This window comes from Chaetodon auriga, chromosome 1 (genome assembly GCF_051107435.1).
Source record: "Chaetodon auriga isolate fChaAug3 chromosome 1, fChaAug3.hap1, whole genome shotgun sequence".
NCBI lineage: Eukaryota > Metazoa > Chordata > Actinopteri > Chaetodontiformes > Chaetodontidae > Chaetodon > Chaetodon auriga.
In genome coordinates this window covers 19,325,795-19,335,497 of record NC_135074.1, presented here as the reverse complement: position 1 = coordinate 19,335,497, position 9,703 = coordinate 19,325,795, and the positions used below count along the sequence as shown (strand labels likewise).

General features: G+C 39.6%; 1 protein-coding gene across 8 annotated transcripts in view; it reads right to left on the bottom strand.

Moving 5' to 3' along the window:
* Nucleotides 1-730: 730 nt before the first annotated feature.
* tead1b (TEA domain family member 1b) overlaps nt 731-9,703 on the bottom strand; it is a 48,130-nt gene continuing 39,157 nt past the window's right edge. For all 8 annotated transcript variants that reach the window (XM_076728466.1, XM_076728458.1, XM_076728475.1 and 5 more), the window contains 7 exons: nt 9,553-9,599; nt 9,356-9,417; nt 7,920-8,044; nt 6,366-6,539; nt 3,814-3,954; nt 3,563-3,715; nt 731-2,801 (listed from right to left, as the gene is read on the bottom strand). In XM_076728466.1, the coding sequence (XP_076584581.1) occupies nt 2,688-2,801; nt 3,563-3,715; nt 3,814-3,954; nt 6,366-6,539; nt 7,920-8,044; nt 9,356-9,417; nt 9,553-9,599 (816 nt within the window). In that variant the 3' untranslated portion in view covers nt 731-2,687. The remainder of the gene's footprint in view (nt 2,802-3,562; nt 3,716-3,813; nt 3,955-6,365; nt 6,540-7,919; nt 8,045-9,355; nt 9,418-9,552; nt 9,600-9,703) is intronic.

Here is a 9,703-nt window from a genome sequence, read left to right as displayed (position 1 = left end):
CCTGCTGTTTTAGTGTTGAAACGACATGTCAAAATGTACCAGCAGTGCAGCAGCAACATCATTACCATCTTGTTGGGCTTGCAATATACAGACAATGTCATCACAAAACCAAGTACAACCGTATACAAGTACAATAAGAAAACAGGAACATCTACATAATCAATAAATGTGAACAGATACACAGGGTAAACATAAGAAAAAGCCTATTAAAACTCCACAGTGTCCACAGGACTGTGGCAAAATACTGAATGACTGAACTTTATCTGCATCCACCAGAGACATTGTCTGCAATTATTTAGAGCTTCTTCGGTTAAAATACTTTGAATGATTATAATTTTTTTTGTAAGAAACAGTAAATGTTCGAGTAGCTATGGTCCTTACGGTGAAAAGTATTAACCTCTACGGCCTCGTCTACATTAGCAATTGTGAAAAACTAGATCCTGAAACAACATCTCAAACAGGTTTCGGAAAGAAATTGAGATTTAACCACATTAAACCAGTTTGAACTGTTAGAATAATTATTAAATAAACTTTCACTTTTCCCTCTGAAAGATGCTAAATGATAAAAGCTTGTCGGTCCCTGCCTCGTCGACATCACAGCTGTGTCTGCATCATTGACGGTAACACTGTGGAAGTGTGATGTTTTCTGTGGTTTTCACATCGTGCGAGCGTGCGGTCGTGGGAAAGAGGAAACCATGATGTCTCCAAAAAAACTTTTTTTTTTCTATAGAAAAAAAAAACAAAAACACTTGAACCTGCAAGTGTGCACGAAGCAGATGGCTGCAGTGTTTCTACGAGCTGACATCCTGCGTGCAGTCGGCGGCTGTAATGTTGTCAGCAGGTCTTTGACCTTGAGCACAGACGTAGGTTTTCATCAAATACATCATTTGTCAAATCAATTTCTAATGTAAAAAAAAAAAAAGTGAATATATCATTTCTTTATTTTTCCAGTAACCAGCTTTCCCCTGTTGTCATTACAACCCTTTGAAAAGGCAATGTGGTGATTGGTTTCACTTGCGTCTCATTTTTGGTCTAGCAACATTTCATTTTTAATTTCTGTTTCTCTTTTTGAAGCTGGAAATTTTAAACCAAAGGCACTTCCTTGCTACCATGCAGGACATGACAAAAGATTGACTGAATCTCTGTATTTTTTGGTCTTGTACAACAGGAAAGGCAGTCAGTCTGTTTATAGTACACTCTTTGAAAAAGGCTGATGTTGTAGGACATAAAAATAAAACCTGTATTGTAAGTGGTACTGTTGAGATAATTTAACAGAAGAGTACTGCCGCTTAACTACAACAAAGTGTACCAATTACAAGAAACATGGTTTCTCAGATGTGGAGATGTACCAAGTAATATACCGGTGAGTCATTTTTGCCTGTTTCATCCACAGAACTGATTTGAGACTTAAAACAAAGCAAAGGGTAATGTTAGAGTATATTCTAAGGCACTGTACATCTACACTTTGGCAGATAATATTGTGAAGTTCTTACACAAAGCAAACGTGTAAATAGTCTTCCCGCGTAGAGATCACAGTTTTAGTGGCATCTTTTGGGAGTTCACACAGCTATAACATGTTTAAGGCTGGGGATCAGTGTAGGCCACAGAAACATGCGAACATAGTGTGAAGGCAGCAACACTCTGGCTTGAGTTTTTACACGTCGATCCCAGGGGGGGGAGATATTCTGAGAATCTTCGGGGGGGGGGGGGCATACAGCATTCTGACCAAAGCCTGCGGTCTGCAAGTGGTGTAGTGTTATGACTATTTACGCTGTTGTTCTAAAACCACAAATCTACCAGGGGACAAAAGTAAGCATCACTAAGGCAAGCTCAGAGAGGGGAACAAGCAGCTTCTGGACACGATGAGAGTCACTTTAAGATGCTGTCACCTGTCAAAAGCCGAATTATTCTCCCCTCAGCTGTCACAGAGAAAAAGACTCATTCGCAGAACGGAAACGGTGGTGGTGCAGGCGACTATCTACGTTTATGGAGCAGATGCAAAATGTTTGCAGAATTTTCACAGTGCATTCATTCTGTTAGTGTCTAAGACTTGGAGTGCTTCAAACAGGGATAAATATACGACTGAAAGCTGAGTTGTTTTTAAAGAAATAGCAGTAATTTTGCAATACTCACGACCACTTACGTCCAACTACTGTCTTTGTAGTGTTGTGTTAGTTTTGTTTCTTTGGAAAATCTATTGGCTGTGGGTGCACGTCTGTATGTCGACAATATGTACGCTCACAAAGTCATGAACTACAGACATACAAAACACACTCAAACAGATTACACGGACCACGTCAGGTTGCTGAGAGAAAAGGCCAGCATCCTTTTTTTTTCTTAGTCTACATGACAAAGCAGAAACAGACGACACACACATTTCCATTTACCAAATGAATCTAGTAAATTCCTTAAGAACGGCCACATTTATACCCAACGAAGACCAACTCAACGCATTTTAAACAAGATTTCCCACATTTAAACATAAAACTGTACCGCAATCAACAGCTGCAGTCAAATAACAGACACTTTATATTAAAACAAATTTAGAACAACTGACTTCACCCGATACCATGACCAAAAAGCATTGTAGGTGTGACTTTCAGGTAGAGGCACTGCCACTTGTTTTGAGGTTGGAAAGTCTATGAAAAGAGGGGGGGATGGGGTGGGGTGGGGGGGCTCGGAGCCTCTCATTCTTTGACCAGTCTGTAGATATGATGCTGGGCGCCGTGCTCACTGTTTGAAACTTCAAACACACACGCCATACATAGCAGTGTCTCCTGGGTGTCCCTATTCGTCACCACCTGCAAGAGAGGACATGGTCACTTTCCAGCAGACAAGGACTGCACACTGTAAAATAAGTAAAGAGGAAGTGCCGGATTTTACAAACAGAAAACACAGAAAAACGTCAAATCTAAACATCACCATTTCACATCACTCGGCGGCTTCAACAGTCAGATGAAAGTTCAGGTATAAAGACGCAGTTTAAAACTTGACCTGAATGTGTTTTTTTCAGTTCCTCCTGCAGCTGTCTGAGCTTCTTAAGACGTCGTTTGCCCCCTTTGAACAGGAAGCAGGCACTCACTGATCTACAGTCATTTCTAAAAGCATCTCGTGATGCTGTTGGGACACTTCTTAAGCTTAAAAATATTAAGATGGATTTTATGATAATCTTAGCGTTAAGATGCTTTTGCATCCCGGTTGCTATTTTGCGTACTAAACCCCACATATGCCTGTATTTGTTTTTGCTTTCTCTTTGCGGTGAAAGACCCTTTAAGACCCCATGTGATGGCTAATAACAGGGGTTCCTGCCCCCTCTTATCCTCCCTTTTCCCCTGCAGATAATGAGGCTCCGCACACTGTGTTTCATCCCCTGTGGAATGAGAGCAATGCAGGACCAGTGAGAGGAAGTCATCTGAAGGCCCTGTCAACCCCCCACACCTTTCTTTTTTTTTTTTTTAATAAAGCCAGCTGGAGCCACCGACACACCCTGACACCAAAGAGAAGAAGAAGAATGAGAGTCCTGGAGAGGGCTCTCGGCCACGCAGGTCAGTGAGGTGATTACCAATAAGATTGTGAAGTTCTCCAGCACGCTGTTCATCATGTATTTCTCTGGCAGATGTTTTAGCTTATGGATGAAGTTGATCATGTATTCACACATGGGAGACCGGCTTATCCGGTAGACAAAGCGTCCGTTCTCAAACCGTGCATATTCAGTCTGAGGAAAAAAGAGCAAAATTATTAATAAAAGTCAGAGATGAAGGACAACACTCAGCAGCAACTTGCTGGGACTCACAGGATGGAAAGACCTCGTACCTCAACTTTCTCGACCACCTGCTTCCCAAAGGAGCAGACCTTCGTTGAACACGTGATGGTCATGTTCTCTGAGCTCTCGTACTGACTAGTGACTCCGTAGAAAGACCCAGTGTCATCCTGGATGTTGCAGTTCAAGTCAGCCTGGAAGCCAGAGAACAACAGGGCGTTCTGTGAGGATTAATGCGTTTAGGGTTTACGGGAATAAACAATACACTGAACCATTTAAAACGGGTAAATACAGTGCACTCACATGGGGAATAATTGTGGCGACAATGGAAAGTGGCAAAGATTTGGGCTGTATAACACACCCAGTGAAACGTTTAGGATGGTAATCTGTGGGCAACCCCAAAACAAGACCATAATATGACCAGTAACCATACCTATCTACTCAACAGTGCAGATGATCCCCATGACAAAAGTCATGAGTCGGCTCAAAAACAGAATAACAAGATGTGCTGTGGATATTTAGAAAAATCAGATAAAGCAAACAATCTTGATACGGAAGAATTACTGAAATACATATAGTGGACATTTTACAGTTGCTTTCTGGTGGACAAACTACGTCATGGAAAATGATCTCAACCCAGTTTGGGATTTTTGTACTGCAGTTTCTTGTTACTGGCTGACATGTACACAATATCAAAAAAATGCTCTTTTCACTGCCTGCTAATTCTCAGTAGGTGTTGATCAAGTATTGTGTTCACTTTGGAAAAGTGACAAAATACAGTGCACTAAAAAAGACGAGGAAATGATCTGGATCTGCCTTTGATGCGTACTGGTCTCCCAGGGAGCAGTGAACACAACACTGATATGTCATCACCTTTTAAGTTGATGTGGCATCAGCGTTAGGAAACAGTTGCTTATTTGGAGTTGTCTCATAGTCTCCTTTTAGCTCAGTTGTGGTCTCCACCAGCTCCTGAGGGAAATATCTGGCTCTTTAGCTGCTAAATGTTGTTGCTGTTTGCTGCTGAGGTGAATGACGCCATGAGAATGGTGAGAGTTAACTGAATCGGTTAAATTGTGGGCCTGGCAGATAAAAAACGTGAACCCTTTCATATTATCACTTTGTTTTCACATTTTCATTTGATGCATGATACAGGACACATTTAACATTAATAATCAAAGTATTTTTTTTCCAGTCTTCATTGATTTTAACAAAAAGTTAACCCTAACCCATTGCTAAATCCCTTGTTCACTACTTGCCAGAGCACCGCAATCATCTGCTGCTGGTTTATTGGAGGTTTCCAGCAACAGCCAAAAGAAAATCAGTGATGCAGCGTTTGTTAGTTAAGCCCCAAAGCTCTGGAACACACTACCTATAGATATCAGGGGAGCCAGTTCACTAAATATTTTTAAGAGAAAGCTAAAAACATCTCTCTTCACTTTAGCGTGATATGTACTTTCCTCATAAAGGCTGAAAAACTGTGGGTCTAGAGGTATTTGTATGGATAATATGTCGTGGATACGCTCTCTCACTGCTTCCTAGAACTTAATTATTTGAGCACATTGTCAAAGACACTGGAAAAATGTACCTTTTTCATAGCATAGCTCTGTTGTATTTATTAAGCTTTTCTAAAGTAATATATGTTCACATCAGAAAATTAAATCAAGGTAATATTTCATACATTGCCACTATAAAAATATTCATTGTAGAAGCTTTAAGTGTAACTGGCAGCGGCGTTTTTAGTACAGTGTGTATAGTACATACAGTGTACAGTTGTATATACAGTGTATTCTATGGAACTGAGACATGTCTGTGCTTGGCCTTTTATCAGAAGACAGAATTAAGTTTAAACGTAGCAGCTGAAAATGTAACTTTAACTCTAAATTAAGAATTTCTTTGTCACTGGTCAAGAGCCGTCGAGATTAAACATGTACATCACATATCAAATTAGAAGATCCCAGCCACATCTGAATACGCATGTTAATGTGTCCATATTAGAATGAAGATTCTAAAGAGGATTAAATGAAGTTACGTTAAAAGACTGATTTACAAGGTTGAACGGGCCAGCTCCTGGAGGGCAGCCTTTCTATGCCCTCAACATCCTGTTCATTATGGATACAAAAAGAGGAGACATCCTCCTACAACATTCTCCTCCTTCATTAAGCAAAGCAGTTATACATTCATTATTGTGCAGATTCTGTCTTTCATTTGAAATTTAGATTGGCCGGTCACTTCAAAAGGAATTTGAGGGGACTTGGTCCAAGTGCATACGGTCCTACTTTGTTGGCTGCCGCTAGTTAGCATTTTGCATCAGGGAGGAAATACATGCAATGTTTAAACAGCCATTAGGAGTGCAACCAGGTCACTCCATTGTTTGGAGATATTACATTGAATTAGCGAGTGCTTTGATCAAAAGCTCTCCTGCTATGCAAGTCCAAACACAGCAGAGTGCAATCTGCAAACATTAAGAGAGCAGTCTTCTCTGTGTAGACTGATTACAGCCAATCACTGAAGACGAACCTGAACAGACCCTTACTGAACAGGATTCACAACGATATTAAGACTGATGCACGGAAAATACAATCAAGCTGCAGCAAATTCTACTCACCCAGAATTTTATAAGGAAGAAGGAATTCTGGGGACCTTTTCCGTACAGCTCCTTCAGCCCTCCTTTCTTTTCTGGGAATTTGTCATAAATCTGACGAATGTCCACCGACTCTAGCAGGGCGTCACTGTAGGAATGATTTGTCTGTCCGATATGTACAAATAGGTGCTTGTTGTACTGAAAAAAAAAGTACATACATATTCTTAGAAACATAACTAAAAAATATGGTGCTCTATTTCAGATTATATCATTTTGATTTAGATCTGTAGTTGTATTATAAACCAATATCCAGGTATCATCAACACAGTATGTTTACTGAAATAAAATAAACCAGTTCTGACAAATAACCACCGTAATAAGCAGACGGTAGTTAGAATTAGATTGGTAACAGCACACTCTGATGATGGGAAATAACCCTATGCAACATTGCTTTTTATTTGGCTGTCTGCATGGTTTTAGGGAGCTTTTTTGTTTTATGATGTACAAATTAGGTAGCATTACATTCTGCTCCACTAAAGCCAAAAACAAACTGATCCCCTCATTTGTATTAAACCAAGCTGGGAATGCCAGGCTGCCTCACCCAAATTCTACAAGCTGAAGTTTTGACTTTATTATAGGCAAGAAAGCTGTGAAAGCACAAATACTGACCAATATTAAATCAAGTATTAAAACACTAGATGAGCATAATTAACATGAAATGCTATATTTCTGCACCAATGGTAAGTACAATCAACCTGTAAAAAAAAAAATATATATATATATATATATATATTTTTATATTTATATATATATTTATATATTATAGCACCTATATATTATATATATTTAGGTTTGCTCTATTCCAAACTGAGAATATATGGATTTGATTTTACAAAGTGAATAAAAATGATGGCCGTTAAACCTCAAATCCATGATGCATAGCAGAGAAGCAGAGAGAAGCAGCAAAAAAAGCAGAATAACATTTGGTTTTCAGAGGTTCGCTGAACTCGTGGTGACTGTATGAAACCCCGTCATGTGGTGCTGCACTTCAGTTTAAAAGCTCACAGAGCAGTCTCTTCAGCATGTAGCCTTTAGGGCAAATGCGACAATTTCAAGCATTAAGCTGAATGTAAGATTAATGGCTGTTGTCATGCTGGATTAATACCAAAAGAAAGTGCAGAGGAAAATGTGGACAAACATTTAAAAAAAAAAAAAAAAAACGCCAGAGCAAACAAGAAGTGTGAGACACAGCCTTGAAGCCGCTGATTAGTCAACTCACACTCGGGGAGTCTGTGGATCGTCTCACTGAGCTGAAGTCTGCAGCGAGATACAGTCTTGGCATGCCTTTTAAGGAACTGATTAATATACAGTCTCTCATTATTTCTGCAGGTTTTCATGCTGTGTGTCCCTACAGGCCAGGCTTCTCCCCTCTCAGCTTGTGTTGGCCTCCTCTCAGCTGACTCTCTGCCTTGGAACATGTCCCAGTGTATTCATAGAGGAAAGGACTGGGTGATAAGAGGTGGGAATGAACGCCATGAGATACTGATATTTCATGCTTTAGTATAATGCTCCACTCACTGAGTCTGGGTCTCTCTGTTGCTCTAGGAAGGCCGAGAACTCCACCAATCGGAGTTTAGATGTGCCGATGGAGCGGCCCTGCCATGCGGGTGCCGTGGGAGCTGGAGCTGCTGTGGGCTCGTAGCCTGCAGTAACACCACAGTAATAAAAGATCCATCCTGTCTGTGGCTCGTTTTACAGCACAGCACGGACACGTTCATTTTTAAGACGCTATAACAAAAAAACTTGTGATGTCATGTTCGAGATATTGTCTTGAGGTTTTAGGGACATCTGTTGCGAGTCAGGTTTGTTTATGTTGTCCTGGTGTTGTTACTGGCAACAGCTCTCATTATTTCTACTTATTTATGTGCAAATTACAGCTGTGCGCCATAGCATAGCAATAACGTACATAAACATACTGGACTGTCATCACAACAAGTACTGATTCATTCATATTTTCTTATTTCCAAAATGTTTGGGGCAAGAAATAACAAACTGAAACTGGGAAAAATAAAAAATGTAAAAAAATTCCAACAGTTATTTTCAACATCATCATTTTTTTTTTTATCCCATTTGTGTTCTGGTGTAATAAAGAGCAGTCTTTTGATTTATTTGATACAAAATGACATCACATGTCTCTGTGAATTCTCGATCAACAGCCAACAGATTGGTTTCAGATATAAAAATAGATCATTTCTCATCGATTTAAAATCAATCCTAAATCATAGAAACTTAACATGGGTAAGAATAAATCAGCTGTCTGTGCATGACTGAATTGAACGGTGGATTTTCTTCTAATTTTTATGGCAAGTTCTAAGAGAAAGAAGATATTCCTGAATGTGTTGCATCACACGATTCTCTGCAGTTGATTCCTGATTGTTAGATTTTGATTGAAATTCGAGCAGCATTAAGTGCTTGAAAGTGCTAAAAATAAACTGTGGCTGTTAATTAAAAAAAAAAAATGTAACTGATTAAAAACGGCTGTTACTGAAATTGATTTAATTTTGGTCTCAAACCAGATCCTCAAAACCTAACATTAACTTTCATCCTCCCTCCTGGAGCCTCACTGCACAAAGGTGCTCTGGGGGGAAATGTAGGAGGAAGGTTCAAAGTATCAAAACCAGCTTTTATTGTTGTGGCCATCTCCAAAGCAGTTTCACCTCTCTCTACCCAACATATGTGTTTTACAAAGAGACAAACTGCCAATTCTCACAGTAAGATTAAAGAACAGATTTAACAGCTGAGGAGGCTTGAAATGCTTTATACCAAGCAGGAAAATGCACACGTGGAGATGGAGTGAGCCTGAACACAATAAACAGCTGCCACATGTTTGTGTTTGGTGCTTTGTATGACAAAGACGTTAGGGTGGAGATGCATTTAAACATTTTCAGCTTCAGTGTGATGTGCATTTTGGCCTCATTTTGCCTTGAAAGATTTTTAAAAAGGTAAATTCTCACTTGAAATGGCTGTTGTGACTGCTGGCTGGATGGGATAGGCTTGCTGGGTGAAAGGCTTTATACTGAAACAGAAAAATGACAGACTTGTCAGAACAAAAAAAAAAAAAAAAAAAAACATTACCATAGCACAATATATTGAATTTATTGCTTGAAGACAGTTTAAGTTCTCTTTTCTGACACCAAAGTATGATACTTACTCTTGTGAGGATCCTGGCTGACCAGTCGATATCATGCCCTGCCATAACTAGATAAACAGACAACAAAGAACATCCAATTGTCAGCAGCTGTTAACAACAAGATCAAAATGTCTCTTAGCTCCATGTGGACGAGGTTATCTACCACTCCTTT